At 45.1% G+C, this 21,970-nt stretch overlaps 1 protein-coding gene across 1 annotated transcript in view; it reads left to right on the plus strand.

Annotated features, from left to right (window-relative positions):
* Positions 1-18,737, plus strand: part of PCP4 (Purkinje cell protein 4) — a 77,819-nt gene extending 59,082 nt beyond the window's left edge. Inside the window, exon 3 of the mRNA XM_045284885.1 lies at positions 18,294-18,737. Coding sequence (XP_045140820.1) covers positions 18,294-18,421 — 128 coding nt within the window. The 3' untranslated portion in view covers positions 18,422-18,737. The remainder of the gene's footprint in view (positions 1-18,293) is intronic.
* The last annotated feature ends 3,233 nt before the right edge of the window (positions 18,738-21,970 follow it).

The raw sequence follows: 21,970 nt of genomic DNA on the forward strand, positions 1-21,970 counted from the left end.
AATTTTGCAGCCAAAAAGGTATTCCAATTTTCTTTTGAAACCACATAACCATGTGATCTGTGGACCTAGACAATGCCACATGGATGTTCATGATGGCGGTGCTAGTTTCCTAAGACTGTCATAAAAGAAAAATTACCACAAATTGTGTGGCTGAAACAACCTAATTTATTCTCACAGTTCTGAAACTTAGAAATCAAGACGTTGTCAGGGCTGCATTTTCTCTGAAGGCCCTAGGGGAAGATTGTTTCTGGCCTTGGCTTGCTTCTGGTGGTGACAGCAATTCTTGGTGTTTCTTAACTTGTATGTGTGTCCACTATCTTTACCTGGCTGTCTCACCTCTCTGTGTTGCTTTGTCACTATTTTCACGCTGGTAATATAGTTGGTTACACATTGGTCAGCAGTTTGAATTCACCAGCTGCTCCTTGGGAGAAAGATGGGGCTTTCTACTCCTGGAAAGAGTTACAGTCTCAGAAACCCACAAGAGCAGTTCTCCCCAACCCTGTAGGGTTGCTATGAATTAGAATTAGCTCACTGGTCATGAGTTTTACGTTGTTTTCTTGTAAGCTTTCACTTATAGAGAAACTCATCCCAAAGAGATTCGGACCCACCCTACTCTGGGATGATCTCATGTTAACAAATTACATCTGCAATGGCTCTATTTTCAAGAAAGGTCCCAGTCTGCGATATTTAAATATATCTTCAGCAAATTCTGCCATTTGGATCTTAAAGGGTTGCTTTTGCTAGCGTTGAGGTGAGTTCAGTTCTAGACACAAAGGGTAAGGACCATAGGCTTGGGTCTCCCTCGTCTTTAACTCATCAGGAAGCCTGGCTTCGTTTATCATTTGGAGTTCTGTTTCATATTTTTTCTCCCACTCCATGCAGGACTTCCTAATGCGATCCTTTCCAGAGCAATCGTTAGGGTAAGCTGGCACCATCACTGATGTCCGTGTGGTCCATTAGTTTATTGAACTAATTGTTTCCACATGCCTTTCGATTTTTGTCACTCTTCTTACCTTTGGATGGGGAGAGACCAATCATTGCACCTTACATGACTGCTTGCTAAATGAAGAAGTGGAACAGGTTCTTTGTGAATGGTAATATCCCCCTTTGTATCCCAATCCAACTCCTACCCACCATTGTGTGTGTATTCGTCTTTGAAATGTGCATGAGGCCACCAAGACATACCATCCCTGAATCCCTGACAATTCAATAACGAGTTCCAACGACAACTCCAAAAATTCTCACTTGCCTTTTGTATAAATCAAGCCTATTAACACCTTAGCTGATGGCAATGCAAGGAGGAGTTGAGCTTCAGTGATGCCATTATAAGCTGATTAGTTTGCAGAAGAATAGGGAGGGTCTTAGAAGGCACTGTGAGATAAAACAATTTTTTTTTCATTCTTATTCTGCTCTCACACTTCAAAGTTGAACAAAACTATAAAATCTTGCCAATTACATATCTGAGTTAGCCTATTAGGTCACCGTAGCCATTCACAGCTGGCAAAATATAACTCCCTCTTGTACGATTCCACAACTCCGCTTAAAATGACTTTTGCTAAAGGCCAGATGCCACTGCTCCTGGGAAATGTTCCCATTCTCTAATAGACTGATGTTCGACATTCCCCCCCAACATTCTATCTAAATTGGTTTTCTCCATCAGTTCCTTAACATCACCCTCTGTTAATGTTCCCTTGAGCTATTATAACCAAAAGTGCATATTTTAGCACTGCTTAAAATTTTAATGTAGACAGAAATGCTTGTACTACCTCTGTTTATATCAGAATCTATCAAGGGGTACTATGTAGTTCGATGTCGGTGGTTGGAAAAAAAGTGATTTTGCAAAAGGAAATAAAATGTTTTAGATTTTGTTGCTCAACACTAGAAATATCTGTGTCTGAAATTCTTGAAAGGAATGGTAATGGTCTCCTACATATCTGGGACATGACAACCTATGAATGGAGAATCTTTGATGAAGTAAACAAAGGGCAAGAGCATTGCTCTTCTTCCGTGCTTTATTCTCTGCCATCAAGTTGGCTCTGACCCTTGGGGACCTTCTGTCTAACAGAACAAAACGCGGTATGGTGCTATGCAGTTCTCACAATTACGGGTTTGTTTGAGGCCATTGTTGCTCCATCAATCCATCTCATAGAAGCTGGGCTTCCCATTTTATAGGGAAAACCCAATCGCTAAAAAAGGATGTCATAGTTGGTAGGGAGTCAATGAAAATGAGGAAAACCTTGCATGAGCTGCACTGACATAGTGGCCGTGCCAGTGGACCCAAACACATCAGTGACCCCATAGGCAGATTAGGACTGGGTACCATTGCCTTCTGTTCTATGTGAGCTTGCCACGTGTCACAGCTAACCCTTTGGCTAATAACAACCGTATAGCTTTATCCCTTCTTGGGTATTTATCTTTAGTTTATTTCATTCTCTTCTTTCAAATATGTGAGCCCATCTTTAAGGTAGGATGAATAATAAAACACAAAGCCTAAGATGACATTCTCTGAAAGCTAATTCTACAAAAACTCCACCACGAGCTCGTAAGATGGTGTCATTTCAGAAAAGCAAATGGAAGCGTTGAGCATTGGCTCAAAGCCACCAAAGAGACGTTCTTCAGAAGATTGTGGCTGTGAAGTCAAGCAACCAGAGGGTGGGACATATCACATTCACTTCCAAAATCTACAGTTCCTAGAGGCTCTACACATACCTTTGTTTACTCACAAACACACACATCACAACATGGGCCCTACATCGCTTCAGACCCCTTTCCTGCCCCTGTGACATTCTGATATGGAACAATAGGTCATGATGTTTGATGTTCAGATCTTTTAAATATGAGAAATCAAGGGTGTATATAGACACATCTATTTCTGCTCCTTTTTTCTCATCACACATGAAAACTAAAGAGGATGAAGCACAGTGTCAGTCACAGGATGAATGGAGAATCAAGGTCGGGGGAGCCTTTGGTCTGAGCATTTGAGCAGCAATGGGTATTCATCAGCTCGTGCAGCTGGACCTGGGAGGAGGCTGGCTTTGACTTTGCTTCACACATCCCCTTTCAATGTGTCAATCAGAAATTTGCATCCCACATTGAATTCTGTGTAAACTGAGGCATCTACCAAACAGATTTGTGCATCTAAGAACACTTGTCATCCCTGGAAATGGACACAGGAAATGCTTGTCTTGCCTGGATTCGAGGGGCAAGGCTGGAGTGTGGCAGAATGGGAATGTGTCCCATGAGATAGTGCAGCCCACCCGCTTAGCCGACAGAGGGTCCAAGAAGAAGGCAGACTTACCGGCTGAGGCTGAAGCGAGATGCTGGCAGCCGGCTTGAGAAGTGCCCTTTAATCCGGCAGCACCACGGAAGGAGAAAAGTCGCAAAAGGCCCCAACATTTGGAAATAGCTGTGGGGCCCCCATTCTGGTGTGCATGCAATGCTTTCTCGATCCACTGTACTCGAGTAACAGAAATATGCAAAAACAGCAACAAAAACATTGCTGTCAGTTCGATTCTCACGGCAACCATATGATTTATAGAATAAAGGTTTTTGATTTGTTTTGATTGTATTTTCTGCAGTCTCGAGGGAAGCAGGTTGTTCTTTCTTCCTTGAGGGGTTCTGCTGGTCCGTTTGGACTGCCGACCATTCGGCTGAGTCTAGCGGTTTGGGCCATCCAGCTGTGAAAGCCACCACAACTCCTGCCTGTCACAAGATGACCCGGCACTTGGGCTCCCCAGCTTTTGTGTCTGCATCGACACTGAGGATGCATCCTATGTGCTCCGGCAGCTACCTCGCAGCTTTAAAGGAAAATTCTCTTTACGATTAGGGGACAAAGAGCGCTAGAAACTCAGCGGGCTTACCTCAGGTTTTTCTGTGAATTAGGCTAATCGATACTCATTTGAGACAACTTCAGGGCATCCTGTAATTATAACCGCATGCAACTTCGTTCTGAAAACAAAACAAAAGAACCCAACCACAGCCCACAACACTGAGAATCTTAGAAGAGACTCCATGGTGTTGGGATGCCCAGTGGTCCCATCCAGTAAAGCTGTATTTTGACATCCAGGAGCTTACAGCCACACCGAGTCCTACATGGAAATGAGCACTTTCAGGAGGAACCCTCGGTTCTTAAAGTGAAAAACTCAAATGAATCTAAAACTATAAAGGAATAAAAAAAAGTGGGGAGCTGAATAAAGTAGTCTACCAAAAGCTGAGTAGGAAGTTGCCCTGGCTTGCAGTAGGCATCCCTGTTTTCGAGCACCCACAAAGCTTCTGGAACCTTGGTGGCACGGCGGGGTATGCGTGGGACTACCCACCACAAGCTCAGCAGTTCCGTGGGAGAACCTTGAGGTGTTCTGCTCTCACAATGAACTACAGGCTCAGCAACACACGGGGGAACTCTCCCCTGCCCTGTGCTGTTGCTGTGAGTTGGAACTGATTCTCTGGCAGTGAGCTGGCTTGGGAAGAAGCTTCCACTTTTCAGAACCAGAAGGAGAAAAGGGTGGAAGGGGAAGACGAGGCGGCACAAGGAAAGAAAGGGAAGCATAAAGCGGGGATGCCTGAGGATGATGCTTGGCCAAGGTTACTGAGGGAGAAATAGAGCTTTGTGTTAAAACAAATTTTAAAAACCCATGCTTTAAAAATTATTAAATGATATAAACTCAATGGCTATTTGTAGCAGAAAGTAGGTAGATGTATGTAACAGAAGAAAAGACATACAACAAGGAGTGGAACATAAACATACAGTGACATTTGCATATATCTGACTTTCTGTTACTAGCCCTGAAATGAGATGTTTCAGATGAGATAGACCTATTATGATATCTGTGGAAGTAAATGAGATTCAGCTGCAAGAGCTCCCAAGCCCCAAAGTAACGCCTTAACAATCGAGAAGCTTCTTCTCTTATACAAAAGCAGTCTGGAGGTAGGGAGTCTGGGACAGGCAGACAGCTCCCACAAACAGCAAGCATCTTCAGAGAGTAAGTCAGTAGGTGCTGCTGCATTTACTTAAGAGAAGCATTGACACACAAACTACTGATCCTCCACGGACCCTCCGCCTGGTTCTATGTGCTTCTGAAGACTGTCTCCATCTTTCTAGCCTTTCCCTGAAGAATCCCACTTAGACCAAGTTAAAAGAGCAGTTTTTGCATCTTCAAGGGACTCCAATCATGTTCCTTTTAAATGTTCTTTTACTGTAGGGGACAGAAAGAAGTCTGCAGGGGCACAATCGGAGCTTTCCATCTAACCCTTAGAAACATGGGCTAAATCTTCTCTTTTACAGTTACAATATTTTCAGTAGACCAATCCGGTGCGTGAGGTACACCTATCTTCCCTTTGCCTCTACAGGAATTAGATGGGGTCCCTGCAATCCAGAAATCCTACAAGGTGCCAAGACCCCTGGCAGAATTTCTGGGAGGCAGGGGGCCCAGGCTGATGACGGTACAGCCAGGTCCAGTGCCCAAGGGAACAGGCTCATCTACCTAGAGAATCTGTTGCAATAAAACCCATGGCGACACAGAGAATCCATTACAATAGAAGTTCTCCTATTGCTTCCTATGATGAGCATTTGGCATCTAGCTCTCCAGGAACCATGGACTGCAACCACACTACTGCAGAGGACCCCAGTGCCTCTGCCTCTGTCCCAGAAGGTGGACTCTTTCATGGTTGACCACCATTTGCCAACCTTTACCTTCGCCTTTTGAAATCCCTCCAGTACACCTGCCTAGCCAAACCTAAGCATGGACTGCAGATTTCTACTGCAAGGGCACCTGGGAATGCTTCCTTCCAGCTTCCCAGAGAGAGAGAAAGAGAAGGTGTTCGATTATATAGATGATCCAAGGATGGTCTGTCTCTAAGTATGGGCCCACACGGTTTACTTCTTCACAGCCAACTGAGAGTCAATAGCTCAAAACCAGCCAGCACCAAATTGTATTGTCTTTTAAATATAGCCCCAAGAAGCAGGCTGGTCGGCATTTAGGGCTTTCCTGTTTTGCAGACCTTGCCAAACTTTACCCAACCTATGGTAGCTCTAGATGGGTTAAACCCTGCAGTCTCTGGAAGACCCCCACTGCTGCTGCCCATTGGAGCTCTTCGATCCAGCCACATCACAACTTGCTGCTCAGGGATAGCCCTAGAAGAGTATGCATCCCCTCTGTCCTTTCTTCTTTCTCCGTGGGGCTTTGCTGGCATTCCACCCTCTCTTTTTGAGTGGGCCCCTCACTACTATGTGTGGAAGGTCTCGTGAGGGACTCCCACATATGCGAACCTGCCCAAGTGCCACTCCACCAAATAGCTTATTTTGCAACCTGGTCACATTGTCCTTGATCATGCTCCCAGCCCCAGTTCTCAACCTAAAGATACCAGGTAAACCAGTCTGCATTCCGCATTTAGTAATAATAACAACCCACTGTGGGTGGCGTAACAGGTTCTGAGTTGGGCTGCTAATCGCAAGGTCAGTAGTTTGAAGCCACTAGCTACTTCTTGGAAGAAAGATGAGGCTTTCTACTCCTGTAAAGAGATATAGTCTCAGAAACCCTCGGGAGAATTTCTATCCCATGCTACATGGTTGCTATGAGTCAGAATTGACTTATCGTATATACTCCAGTATAAGCCGACCCGAATATCAGCCGAACCACCTAATATTATCACAAAAACTGCATTTAAAATGTGCTGAAAAAACTCAGCTTATACTCGAGTATATACGGTAACAGCAGTAAGTATCATTGTAATTCCCCTTTGTAGTTTTGAGGGACTTTCTCTTCTTTGCCCCTATAACATCTCGTCAAAGAAATGGGGTTAGGCTCACCGTCATTCTCATCTCATTCAAAGACATGCAGAGATTTAAAATTCGGAAAGGCGAAAAGGAGCTGCTCACCACTCCGCAGCTGGCATTTGAATCCAGACCTTCCCGAGTCCAGCAATTTCTTATGACCCCTCACTGCCTTGCTTGCTTGCTTGCTTTATTCTGGAGAATGAAGGCATTTTGACCTGGAATTAATGCGACCATTTCAATAGGGAAAAAATTGCTTCAGGAATATTTATGTCGCAGCTTTTTGTTCCCTATTTCTATCAGATCCATTCTGATCTGTGGCAACCACAGGTGTGTCACAGATGAATGGTGTTCTCGGTGGTTTCAGTGGCTGCATTTCAGTAGTAGATCACTAGGCTTTTCTTCTGAAGTACCTTACAAGGATTTGAACCTCCAGCCTTCTGAGTAACAGCCCAGCATGTTAACTCTTTGCACCAACCAAGGATGGCATTTTCCTTCCTAAGCTTAATAGACTTGGGACAAGATTGGAATTTATCCGGGTTTATTCTTTTCAATTCATTGTGATTCCTTAGGCTATATAAGGGCAGTGATTGGGTTGCATGTTAGACAAGCAAGGAAGACGAGAGGGAGGGGACAGAGGGACAGAATAATTGGGAACACAGAACCTAGAGGACCTGGAAGACAAACGTCACTTATCGCTGACCAAATTAGACTTTGCACTTATGAGACGTGCTTCAAATGACGAAAGACTCACAGTTTCAGGATACCTCTATTTTAGGACAAAATGAAATTCTCTTTTCGAAATAGCTGTAAATCTCAAGGAAGGAGCTAACTTGGGTCAGTGGAAAGTTAGAAGAAACGGGAATGGTGTTTTTATTTGATTTGGAGAACACAATAGAGGCAGAAAGCCCTGTTGCCTGGCACAGCTAATGCCTGACTTGCTCATTAATCTCTGCCTCTTAGCAAAGACCTGGAAAATTGCAATTCTCTGCACCAGCAGATTCCATTCAATAAGTACAGAGCCAGCAGGCAGGGACGAGAGATCGCTCCAAGCTCAGGGGCTGGCTTTGCTGGGATCCAACACTCCTGTCCAGCAAAGGGACAGCTGCTTACAACTCAGGAACAATTGGATGAAGGGCAGCGTGGCCTTGCCAATGACTGTTTCCACTGTATTCTTAAAGAATACATTGTCTTTCTTTTTTCGTCGACGTTTCATTAAGCAGACTGCTATATGCCAGCGTTTTTAGGCACTCTCTCTATAAATATATTAATCTTATTTTTCCCCTGGAAGAACTGACCTTTTCCTGAACACAAGCTGCTTTGTTCACTGGATACAACCGGATCCAAGGTGAGACTTAAGGGATAGAAATTCCAGTCCTCACCTGCTTGGCTTACCTGTCCCATTGGCACTGCTTTGCCCTAAAAGCTCCATTTTGGGTCCTTCCCAAGGAGCCCCACTGTCGCTCCAGGACCTGTCAGGTGGCCACAGTGCCAGGTGGAAGTGAGTTCTCCCAGGGAACACTGGGAGTCAAAGGGTCCTGTGCCAATTAGCTTAATTATATTACGGACAACACAACTGACAGACGTTAATTCTTTCAAAGTTAATATTATGCTTTGAAAGAGGGCAGGGCATTCTCAAAAGCTTCGCATCAAAATAGCCCATTTGCCAGGACAACTGCAGCTAAATGGCTGTTATTTCTCTATGGCATGCTAAACTGTGGTCCTTTTATAGTAGGCTATGTGCTGCGACTCCTAATCAAGGAAAACTCCTACTCAGGACAATTATATCCCAATTTACTGCTGATGCTCACATTTCTGATCTACAGGATTAGGCCTGTGGAGGTCGTTTGTTTCTATAAAATACATCTTAAGCTATGCGGGGATATAAATACACAAAGGAGCGTCTTTACCTGGTTTGCGCGTGTGTGCATGTGTGTGTCTGTGTGTTCGTGTGAGTGAGTATGTGCGTGGACACCCACAAAAACCCCAAACTGCTGTCTTCATGATTTATTACCACTACCTCTGGGCAATGAACTTAAACCATCATACAGTTTGGGACAAATATATTTAAGAATTACCTTTATTACCGTTCCCAAAGCCTAAGGGTTCCTATGATATATTTCTAAATTAGGTAGCGTTTTAAGTTTCATATCAGCCTCCTCTGGCTGTTGTGATATACTTGATTAGCTCTGTTCTGCCCTGGGTGACTTTTCAGGATGGTTAATTTTTAAAGCATCTCTGTTCAGGAGTTGAAGTCTGTCCCTTAGACTGTGGATGCATGGATGAAGAATAATTGTCCGGGAAGTGTCACTTCTTACCGATGAAGAGCCGTGCTGCCTCCTACCTTGAGAGGCAGACGGGCTGAGGGTGACTGTGGGGAGGAGCTGCCTCCCATGCTTTCTCTGCTTCTGGGGTCTTCTCTGACAACCTGGGGACACTCCCACTCGCCCCCTCATTGCTGGGCGCTAGTTTTGGAATTTCTGAAATGCGATGACTTATTTGTGCGCTTGCCTTTCAATGTCCTCTTCGCCCTGGGTCAGCAGAAATGGGTGTGCTCTCTGCTCTCTCCAGGCATTGTACAGTAGCCATGGGCATGGACCCGGCCTGTCAGATCATATGCAAAATGATGCCGTTGGAATGAATTTTCCTGCAGCAGCTGGTAAACAGGCAGATTTTGCAAAATGGCTATAACTGTATGTAGACTCGGGTTACTTACAGGATTTGTTTTCCCCACTCTGTTCGACTGGGTACTTTAGAGAAACAAATCCACAGAGACTCATGTCGAAGAGAGAGTTTTATAGAAAGGGTAAGTGCACAGCAAGAAAAATCCCAACCCAGTGCCGGCCAAGCTCACAAGTCCAACATGAACCCATATGTCCGACACCAATCCACAAAGTCCTCCTCCATCTCACAAAACACACACTATGATGCCGACTGCAGGAGGAAAGCCGAGTCAGTGAATGTGTAAGCATCTCAGTGCTGGCAGGGGTCTCCACACGGCTGCTCCAGCACCCAGGGCTGCATCGGTGTAGCTCCATGTGGCTTCTCCTCAGGCATATCTTGCAGGAAGTAGGCCTTGCCGACTGAAGCAAGGAACTGGCTAAGGCAGCTGCACCCTGGTCTGACCATCAGAAACAAGAGACCCGAGAACTTGAAAGGCGAGGCTCACTGAGCCATTTATCCTTTCGCCTTCAATTAACCCCACATGTGTTTATCGGTCAGGTTGGCACAATAACCTAACTACCTCACTCACCAACGGCACACTAAATGGTCTGTAGAGAAGTCGGCCATTTTGATCTCCATCTCGAGAGCCGGAAGTAGCTCAACACTGGAATATAAACCAGATTTGGAGCCAGACGTAGATTCTGAGTCAGCCATTGGCCACATAGTGAATGCGGCACATTATTTTCTATGAGCCCTTGTGGAGTGGTGACGGTGACCATTCCCTGGAGTTCCCATAAAATGTTGAAGAAGCTAACCGAGACAAAGAATGCCAAACTGCTTTTAAACTTATAATGCCCCAAATTAGGATAGGTCAGCGGTGATCAACCTGTGAGTCGTGACCCCTTTAGGGGGTCGAATTATCATTTCACAGGAGTCGCCTGATTCATAACAGTACAGTTATGAAGTAGCAACGAAAATAATTTTTAAAATCATTTTATTGGGGGCTCATACAACTCTTATCACAATCCACACATACATCAATTGTGTCAAGCACATTTGTACATTCGTTGCCCTCATCATTCTCAAAATATTTGCTCTCCACTTAAGCTCTTGGTATCAGCTCCTCATTTCCCCCCTCCCTCGTGGCTCCCCACCCCCTTAAACCCTTGATAATTTATAAATTATTATTATTTTGTCATTTCTTACACTGTCCGATGTCTCCCTTCACCCACTTTAGCAACAAATTAATGTTATGGTTGGGGGCTCACCACAACATGAGGAACTGTATGAAAGGGTGGCAGCATTAGGAAAGTTGAGAACCAGTGGGTTAGGTGCTCAATGAGTATGTGCCAACCTACAACACAGGATGTGATAGCATCTCACCTATTGGAAAATTAAGCCATCTTCTCATTCTGTGGATATTCATCACGATAGCATACATGCATGCTGTTTGCTTTCCAATCAGTTCCACCTCACGGCGACCCCATTTGTACCAAGAATAGAATTTTGCTCCCTACGGTGACAGCTCTTCCGTGACAGTTTTCAGGAAGAGATCACATGTCTTCCTTTGGACAAGCCTCTGGATGGACTCAAACTGCCACCTTTTTGATTAGTAACCCAGCATGGAAACAGCTTGCCCCACCCAGGGATTCCATTACAACCGCAGAGCTGTATAATATTTGGGATTGATCTGCACCTGGTAATAGTCCCCTGCTTTTGTTTTTATGACTCGCTAGCATACATTTGACATTATGTTGCCTGTAAAAAAAATACATGCGGGAAGACCTATTTAACGCTTAGTGAAGAATGGCTCTTATTACGATTACATCTTTAAGAAGGGATGCCTATTCATTTATCTTATGACTTAATAAGCCGTATCAGCAGGTGTCACAGCCTGTCACGGTTTGGAAAGGCAACGCTTCATGGAACTAGCAGAAGGATCTGTATGAGTTCCAAGAATAATTCCAAATAGGACAGTGTTGTTTCCCAATGAGAAGTTTGTGGCAATGCTGGATCATGAGATGCTCTGAGCACTCAGAGCACATTCGGCATACAGGTGGCACATCCGGCTCATCCCTTTTTTGTTGGATAAGAATTTGATGAGGATTCTGTCCAAGGAGAAAGTCCAACCCCCTAAGGCAATTTTGCACCTATGGTCTTTGAGGGAACATTTAGAGCTGCCAGTGAGGTGATAAAAGTCCTTGGCAGTGCAAACAATTGCACATGATCCACTACTAACTGAAAGGTTGTAAGTTCAAGTCCACCAAGAGACTCCTTGGGCGAAGGCCCAGTGATCTACTGAAATGTCAGTCATTGAAACCTCTATAGCGAGCAGCCCTACTTCGACACACAGGGAGCTCTTACTGGTTAGAATAAACCTGGCAAAAATTGGTAAATTAAGTGAAAATGATCTTCCAGAATCTAACCAATTATCATAGTTTTCTCTTCCAATTTGTATTCTGACTTCTTCAGATGGCCACATGTCCTCTGGGGATGAACCTGACAATGTTGGGCGCCTTTTGAAGGGGTTTGGGGCCTTGACTCACCTAGGAATATAGAGTATTGCATGTACAGGCATCTTCTCGCACATTCTGTGTCGAACAACCTAGAGAAGTGGATTTTTCCTCATTCTCCAGTGGGGTTGGACTTGATGTCATTTTACTTTGGTAACTCAGTAGTAGTGGAATGCTCATCTTCCATGTGGAAGCCCTGGATTTGATTCCCAGCCAGTGCATCCCAGTGGAGCCTTGCTTGTTGCTATAATTCTGCACAGATGTCAGTGAAGCTTCCAGAATAAGATGGACTAGGAAGAAAGGCATGATGAACTACTTCAAAGCCCAGCCAATGAAAGCCCCATGGACCACAGTGGTCTATTCCACATGGGCTAGGTCAGGCAGCGTGTGTTCCACACTTCAGCAATCAGCATGAGTAAGGGGATGGGCTAACTCATCAGCAGTCATAGTAACATCAGTAGCAGCAGCAGCATCTTTTTACATTAAATTGTTTTGTGGGTAATGCATAATCTTTCTCTTAGTTATCTCCAGATGTCTACACAGAAGGTGAAATGACAGATTTCTGAAATCCCAGAGCGGTAAGGACAACCACAACTGGGCAGTACTGAGCAGTTTACAGTAAATTTTAATCAAGTATTACTCATTCAGATGTATAAAGGGTCATCACGTATGCTGCAATTTTACTCAGACAATAGGATCTTAATTGAAAATGTCACGCAGAGCTTTCTTAGTACATGACTGTGTGTGTGTGTGTGTGTGTGTGTGTGTGTGTGTGTGTGAGCAACTTTGTAGAGCAACACAGAGAAATATGAGAGGAATGGTAGTGCTGTATTTTTGAAATGAGAAGGACACTATTTTCTCATAGAGTTAATTGAGATTCATTGTCCTTCTCTGGTGACATGGTAGGCCACATGTTGGGCTACTAATGGAAAGATTAACCGTCCAAATCCACCAGACCCTCCTCAGGAAAAAGAGGAAGCTGTATGCTCCCATAACAATTATAGCCTCAGAAATTCTAGGGAGCAGCTCTGCTCTGCCTACAGGGTGGCTGTGAATTGGAATCAATTTGATGGCAATGGCCTTGGCTTTTGGTTTGGTCCTTCACTGACTTGTCCTGGAATAAGAGACAGCAAAGGGGTCTACAACATCCAGTGCTCTGCTTGCTGCGGAGGCTCAAGTGGACTTGGTTTGTTTAGTAGCTTGAGGTGGTGTGTGAAGTGTCATCGGCCACCTCCAGCTCCTGGGGACCTTATGTACCAGAGAAGGACACACTGCCTAATCCTGTCTCCTCCTCACAATCATTGCTGGTTGAGCCCATTTGGCAGCCATTGTGTCAACCCATGTCATTGAGGACACTCCACTTTCTCACGCACCTGCTTGACCAACACGAGTCCTTCGGGACTAGTCTTCCCCTGATAACTTGTCTAAAGCACATGAGGCGAAGGCTTACCAGCTTTATTTCTCTGAAGCCTTCTAGATGGACTTCCTCCAAGACTGCTCCGTGTGTTCCTCTAGTCGCGGCATTTTGTGTATTTTTCTCTAACACTGTAATTCAAATGCATAAACTCGCCGGTCTTCCTTATTCACTGTCTAGTTTTTATATGTATATGAAACTATTGAAAATACCATGGCTTGGGTCAGGCACACCATAGTCTGAAAAGTCACATCTTTGCTTTTTAGCATTTTAAATAGATCTTGTGCATCAGATTTGCCTAATGCAATATGCCGTGTGACTTATTGACTGCTTTTTCCGTGAACATTGATCATGGATGCCAGGAAAATGAAATCCTTGAAAATGAAAATGAGCTAGCTTTATGGAGATAAATTCACAGGTCATAAAATTTATCCATTTAAAGTATACAATGCAATCGTTTTGATTATATTTATAGATATGTGCAATCAGTTTCAGAATAGATCACTTCAACAAGAAATCCCATATGCTTCTATTTTCATGTATCTTCATATAAATTTCCATGTACTTTAAATATCACCCTCAATCCTTCCATTCCCTCCCTCCACAGCCCTAAGTAATCACGATTCTACTTTCTATTCCTATAGACTTTCTTAGTCTGAACTCTCATATGAATGGAATCATGTAACCTGTGACCTTTTGTGACTGACTCCTTTCACCTTCGAGGTTCATCCATGTTGCAGTCTGTATCAGTAGTTCCCTCCTTTTTAGGGCACAATAACATCCCATGAATCAATAGACCACATTGTGTTTAACAGGTATCCACTGGTGGACATTTGGGTTGTTTCCATTCTTTGGACTATTGTCAATAACACTGACATGAACATTCAGGTACACGTTTCTGTGTGGACATGAATTTTCATTTCTCTTGGGCGTGTACTTAGGGTGGAACTTCTAGTTCACATGGTAAGGTCACTCCATGTTTTAGTATTTGAAGAATTGTCAGATTGTTTTGTCCAAGGTCTATAATATCTGCATGATGTGTGAGCTATGGGCAGTACCATTTGACAGTATTGAGTCTCTCTTTTAGAGAAGGTTAAGTATAGTCTTCATGATTTATATTACTGAGCAGAGTCCACTCTGGACTCAGGCCACAACATGCAGCTACTTGTCTTACTGAAAGGCTGAGAGAGTATGTTAAGCCCCGGACACACCCCTACCTGCATTGTGTTGGGCCCTATCAACCAATGAACTTCACCATGAGCAGGTCCGAGGACACCATGCTCCTGCTCAACAAACCCATCCTGCCTTGGCAGCTCTCAGCACATCACACTCAATGCTACAGGGAGTCTCTCTGCAAGTGCTATGTAACTTACAACATGGCTGTGTTCATTTCTTATGGCTGCCGCCACCAAATACCACCTCCTGTGTGGCTTATGAGAATAGGAAGTCACACAACTCCAGAGGCTGGGAGTCTGATTTCAGTGTATCAAATTGTTGATTCTTTTTGGAGATCTGAGAATCTGTTCCATGCTGAGTTCCAAGCTTCTTTTATCTCCCAGAATCCTTGGCATTCCTGGACCTGCAGCTGCAACTGCTTTTTCTCCACATGACCATTTTCCATTTGCGTATCTGTGTCTATTCCTCATTTATAAGGATACCATTCATATTGGATTAGTAACCATTCTACTTCCACATTCCCTCAAGCTAACTGATAAGATCTTCAAAATTCCCATTTTTCAAAGAAGTCAAGTTTATAGGCCCCAGGTGTGAGAACATCGACGTATCTTTTTTGAAAATTCATAACAGTTGGATTCCCAACAATGAAAAGTTGAGTATTGAGGCTCTGGAGAGGGGCACAGATGCCATGGACTGGGATAGTGGCTCTCCACTATCATGCATTTGCTCCCACTGAGAAGCTGGGGATTTAGAACAGACCTTTGCCAGGCTTCCAGGAAAACAGCAAGCACCCTCCCCCCATTCTTATATTGTTTGCTTGATCTATGCGTCACCAAATCTAATCAGTGGTGCCCTCTCCTCCACAATCAATGGCTCTTCCACTCTGCTTTACAGATCCTGGCTGCCTCTGTGGAAGAGGCCAAAAATGGCAGGTCTTCCGGAAAGAATCAGTGAATCTATGAAGTGAACAGAAAGTAGTGCTTCTTTGAATACTAATGGTTTCTTTTTAAACACTGTAATCCTTTTCAAAGGCAAGAGGAAGCAATAAATCACATTGGGCTTAGGATATTAGTTTAATACAAAATTATACATTTTATCTTTATGATCTTCTGTAGTTTCTCAATATATATTCCCTAAATGTACATAATTTTGTGCATTTCCATTTATCATTTTTTCCAGAAGTAATATTGCTGTTTTGGTGCATTATTATAAAAGCAAAAAGATGAATTGGGTCCTTCAACATCTTTAGGTTGCAGCACTGCTTTATGTCTAAAAAAGATATCACCTGTCTTCTTTTGAATCAAAGCAATTTTATTGCAAGAGTTATTCTGGAAGGCAAAAGGAATTGGAGCCCTAAACCATTTTATGAAAAAAAAAATCATGATTCCTAGTGCTCCTGGGGGTTGTTGCTGTTGAATTGGCTTAGATTCATGGGAGTTTTATGTATAACCAAGTTAAATGTTCTCTGGTCCTGCACCATGTTTAGCGTTGGTTAGTTGAGTTCACGGTTGTGATTAATGCATTCATCGAACTCCTTTAGGGTGTCACTCATCTTCTCTGACCAATCATGATGCTCGTTCCTCGCTATTGGCCATTCCTAATGACCTGTACAAAGTAAGGGAGATGATGTGTCGCTATCATTGCTTCTAAGGAGCATTCTGGTTACATTTCTTTGAAGACTGATTTATTCATTCCTCTGGCAGCCTACAGTCCATTCAATGTTTTTTGCTTTGGGGCTTTTTTTTTTTGTCAGCAACATAATTCAAAAGCATCAATTCTTCATCTGCCTTCACTTTCCATTACCTGGCTTTCACAGGCATATGAGGTGATTAAAAGACCACCGTTTAGGTCAGGCACAGCTTAGCCATCAAAGTGACATCCTTGCTTATGTGCTCTTGGCAATGTAGGTTTATTAATGCTAGTAAGAGAAGAAGAAACCCGGAAGCCAGTCATATTATAGGCTTGCTAGATATGTGCCCTTTAGACCAGGCTCATGTAATATCACAATTTGAAAGGTAAACAAATAGATATCAGCTTGAGATCCATTCAACTCATCTCCCTTCTGCGGGTCCTAGCCCCTGATAGATTTCTTGAAGAAAGTGCAATAGAGATAAAAGGGCAAATAGCATCCAGACGCAGTAACAAAAGTGTTCCTTTTGTCCTCCTCACCATCTGGGTTCCTATGGATTAAAAGGAGGTGGCTCATAAGATTCTCCTAACACCGACAGACTCATACTCTAGGCTTTTATGAGCACTGGCAGAAAATCTAGGATAAAGGAAATCAGTTCATTGATTTAGGTCATCAACCAACCAGTCCAACAGGGCTTGCAAAGCCCTGGCCAGCATTCTTGCCGTCCAGATGGAGGGAGTGATTGGAGGGCTCCAGGCACAACCTTCTCAAGCTCTAGGGAAATTGAGCAGAGTCTACTCAAGGGTCTGCCTGGGAAAGATCACACAACAGATGCATCTGAAATAAGGGTTAAAGATCTTCTGTGCTGGAGCGATTGTGGGACAGGGGGAAGTGGAGGGAGAAAGAAAGGAGGAGGGAGAGAGAAAGCAGGGTGGGAAAAAGAGAGGGAAACAGAAGGAGAGGAACAGAAAAGGAGAGATGAGTAGAGAGAAGGATTAGAGAGCTGGGCTGGGGGTGCGGGGAGATGCTTAGAGAGAAGAATTAGAGAGCTGGGAGGTGGAGGAGGGGGTTGTTGGAGAAAAAGAAGAGAGAGGAAAGGTGGAGAGAGCCAATGAACGAGAACCCTGGAGTAGTAGAGCTAGCAGGAGAGAACCCTCTCTCCTTGACTGCCAGGCACCACAGGGTCTACCCACTTTTTACAGTAGTGTGTTCTAAGCATCTTCTTCCAAAGTTCCCAAGGACAGAAGTAATTGGACCATCAAGCCCCCAACTCATTGCCAGTGAGTGGGTTCTGACTTTTAGGGACCCCATAGGATAGAGTTCAGAACTGTGTCTGTGGGTTTCCAAGTGATATATATATATATATCACTTCATATCTGTATGACATATATATCACTTCATATACACATATATGGCATTTTCAAGTCCAACCTTCCATTCTGCATTTGCATATATCCTATCTCCAAAGGTAACTTAATTTATTAGTTTCATCCTTCTGCCTTTAGTGAGAAAACTCCTGCCTTTAGTAAGACATGTGCTTCATTGGACTAGAATGTTATGTCTGATGGAAGTTCAGGTCGGACCGTGCCATTCAGACCTACTGATGATAAAAATGCAAGCCTGTATTACAATAAACCCATTGTATTGGCAAAAGGGCTGAAAGAACCCGAGTTGGTTGTGAACTCAGAGCTGTTGGAACCACTACCATGGACACAATCCCGGTGACAATGGTTCACATTTTGAATTAAAGGAGATATCAGAGAAAGCCACAACATGGCTAAATGCATTTTTAAAATCCTACGCAGAAAGGAGTCTTGAGGAAAATAATATTGTATTCAGGAAAATGGGAAATGTCACAGCTGTGTCCTCTGTTGATTCTGTGTCCTTGAGTTTCACTGTCCCTCTCCGGTGTGGCTCTTGGGCATCCAGGTGAGAGACGACTCTGAACTCCGACGGGTCCAACCAAAACCCATAAGAACACTCTGCTGAATTTTACTTTGCAAACTAGGTCTTGGCCCTGGGGCTGGAGCGCGCCACATGGCAGCCGGCTGGCCTTCCTCATGCCGTCGTCTTCCTTCCTGCCTACAGCTCAGTGATTGCCTTATGTTTGTGTTTCTTCTTGTGCAGATGGGCAGAAGAAAGTTCAAGAAGAGTTTGACATCGACATGGATGCCCCAGAGACAGAACGGGCAGCGGTGGCTATTCAGTCTCAGTTCAGAAAATTCCAGAAGAAGAAGGCTGGGTCCCAGTCCTAGCGAGAGGGCCCCATCAGAGTGTGCCACTGAATGCAACCATCACTTATTAAAAAATTGAAAGAACAACATCCCTCAAGAGAAATTATCCAAACCCGGCACATACCCATGTGTGCATGCGTGCACACACACATACATACACACTCACACACACCCCAAACTTAAAATGCATGTACAGCAACCATGGTATCTAGACCCTTGTCCTAAGGTGTAAAACGATGCGATTGTGAGTGGTTTCACCTCTATGTTGATTTCCAGTACCATTCCTCCTGCAACGATATCCCCTGATGCTGTAATAAAATGGAGTTCCGAAGAGTAATTGAAGTGTCTGCCTTTATCTCTCTCTTTGTATTAATCGAGGGACGTGAGTAGTGTGCTACCGATGAGTGGGAACCAGATGTCTGTTTTCCTAAACACTGGGGGTGCAGCACGGAGCCTTCTGTGATGAGAAGGAGGGTTCCAGTCTCAGCTGCGGCCCTCTCATTTGGCGAACACTAACTATCCGCTAGGGATGGCAATACATTTTCATCTTATGATGGGAATTAGAGACCTCATTTCCCCCTACTGTCCTGGGGTGCTAACACTGCAGAAGTTTCACTGGGGAAATGATGGCTCCTCCAGGGCAACAAAAGGGAGGGAAGCGGGAGAGGGGGACACATCTGCGTTGGGAATGGGCCACCAGATTTACCCGACCACAAAAACCCTCACCGCCACCGAGTCCATTCAGACTCATAGTGACCCTCCTGGACCGGGTAGAACTCCCCTGGTGGATTTCGGAGGCTGTGAACTCAGGAGTAGGCAGCTTCGGCATTCTCCCTCCTCGGAGTTTTTGGTGGGTTCAAATGCCTAGCCTTGCAGTTAGCAGCCCAAAGTTTAACCACTACCCAGAACTCTAACTGCCACCGAGTCAATTCTGACTCACAGTGACCCCCTGTGGGCTTCCGAGACTGTAACTGTTTGTGGGAATAGAAAGCCCCAGGGAGCTGCTGGTGGCTTCAAACTGCTGACCACGTGGATCACAGCCCAACCGGTCACCACCACACCACCAGGGCTCCTACCCAGCAAGCAGACCTTTCAGAAACCCAAAGCAGATGCCCCTCCATGTAGAGGGCCATGCGCTGCACACCTGCAGTTTTTCTGTAACAGCCTGGGAGGGGTGGGTTGGCGGGCAGGGAGAGGAGAGCTCCAGGAGAGAAGCAAGTTCTGGTTCTACCACCTCCTCTAGGCTTTTCTGTGCTCCTCACGCTGTGATCTGTTCCATGCCAGGATGATCTACTGGGACCTCCAGTCTGGAGCTGGTCTCTGGCTTCTTCCCCACCTCGCCTCTTCTCCCTGCAGACCTCACAGATAAATGACTGCACATCAAGGTGCCATCGACATCGAGGGAGAGGCCCCACGTGGAGGGGCCTTTGGCTTTTTCCAGCTGTTTGGGTCCATTCCACTGGTAGCATAGTGGTTAAAAGATGCGCGGCTGCTAACTGAATGTAGGCATTGTCAACCCCTGGGAAACATGATAGAGGACCCTTTGGGGACATCCTAGTATGTCCAAAAGGGTCATTCTGAGTCAAATTGTTTGGGCACATTTCTGCCTTCAGGCCCCATCTATCAGGACCATCTAGTTTCCATGTCACCTATGACAGGTGTTTGATCTTTGCCACATGGGCATCTGTTGTAGAAGTCACATCTGGTCTTCCTCTGTGATGGCTCCGCACAATCCAAGGCGCCCTTCGGAGGGAGATGCCTTTCTCTCTTCTGCACACTGGGGCTCTGGGCATCTGAATCCACAGCAACTGGCAGGAGTGGTTCCGGTGATGGCTCTTTAGTCCAGAGTCAGGTTGAGGGAAGAAGGCAGATGGTGGCATGTTCGTATGTGCATGCATGCTCATGTGTGTGTCTGAGTGTGAAAAGATGAAGTTTGGTGGAAGTGAGCGAAGGGCCAACGCATGGCCAGGTGGTTGGGGAAGTTCTACCGCTCTGGCTGGGCTTCACTTGATGTCACTGTGGTTCAGATGGAGAAAGGCTGGCAGGTGTAGAAGGGCTGGCTGCCTCCAAAAATCCATCTGAAAGGAGATTTATTGACTGTGTGAGGGACTCCTTTCTGCTGGCATTTCCTGGGGGTTAGAAACCAGGAAACCTGTGACTTGCTGGCTTCGACTTCCAATCAGGAAAACAACTCAGAATTGCTTCCGGACTGCCAACCAGACCCCTCTCTGCAGGGGCTCCAGATGACCTGCGCTCTCCTCTGCAAACAGGGCCGGATGTTCAGGTAGCACTGCTGGAAAAATGTCTCCCAAACACGAGATGTTTACTTAACACAGAGCAATGAGAAAGAATCCACGGGATGTGTAGAATCCATTGGAATTCCCCAAGCTATTCATGTAAGGTGAATTAGGGAAATATGAAATCATTTCAGAACTGAAGTAAGTTCCTTTATCACCCCACACTTCCGGTACCACTGTTGTCCCTCTAGAGATTTCATGTGGGTCTCCCCTTCCTGGATGAGGCGTGGACCCAATGGTCAGGGCTGGTCTCTTCCAGCTCTGGACTCGAATGTGGTTTAACAGTGAGGCTGCTCCCCCTAGAGGGGACTCTCTGTGCACAAGAGAAAAATCCAAGGGTTGTGGCTCTCAACTCCCCTTTCCTCCCTCCCCCTGCTGAGTGGGCGGGGGAAAGCCTCTCACTTTCACTGAGAACAGATGAGTAACAGCGGAAATGGGAGGAGGGGGCGGGGAAGTTTGAGGGGACTTCACTGTCTGATCCTCCACTCTCATCACAACCATAGGTTAGAGTGTATCGGACTTCTCTTGAGCCACAGACAGGAATTCATGTTTTCACTTCCCAGTAACGTTCAAGACCCCATAGCTTCAGTGAACAGCAATGGGGGCTCCAAATATGCTCCCTCAGCATTGTAGTTACGTAGGGTTGAGTCATTGGCCTGGAGGAGGTTGGTGAGAGAGACATGGTTAAGCGATCTAAGTTTGCAGGATCTCGCCCTTCTCTTGGACAGCAGTATTAATTAATCCAAGAAAAGAGAGAGGAGTTTCCTCGGGCTGTCCCCTGACAGAGAGAGAGGCCCAGGGTGTCAGCAAATTGGGGGCATCCCAATTCTACGTAATTTCATACTTACTGATTCCCTACTATGTCCTGGGCTCCATGCTTGGTGCTCTGACTACCAAGGAGGAAGATTCTTCCAGTGAGGAGTTGAAACCCTGATGGGGAGGAGACCTAGGCAAAGGGATGACTGGAATGGAGACTCCAGGAGGGAGAGGGGCAGAGGGTCTTGCTGTGACAGAACAAAAGGTAGGCTGCCCAGACAGGCTTAAGAATCACACAAGTCTCCCCCAAGGAACTGCTGCTTTCAGCAGGGAATTGAGAGATGACCAGAGCTACTAGGTAAAGGACTAATGATTGGTGATGTGTTCTGATAAATGCCTAGAGAAGAGGTGCTCAATTTTGTAGGCCCCAAACCTCGCTCATCAGCAGAACTGAGACGAGTGGCTCTGGGATCCAAACCTGGAGAGGCTAGCATACAGTGTTACAAGCACTGAAGGT

The sequence above is a fragment of the Echinops telfairi genome, unplaced genomic scaffold (assembly GCF_000313985.2).
Source record: "Echinops telfairi isolate 266 unplaced genomic scaffold, ASM31398v2 ScPeMD7_7469;HRSCAF=8507_0, whole genome shotgun sequence".
Taxonomy (NCBI): domain Eukaryota; kingdom Metazoa; phylum Chordata; class Mammalia; order Afrosoricida; family Tenrecidae; genus Echinops; species Echinops telfairi.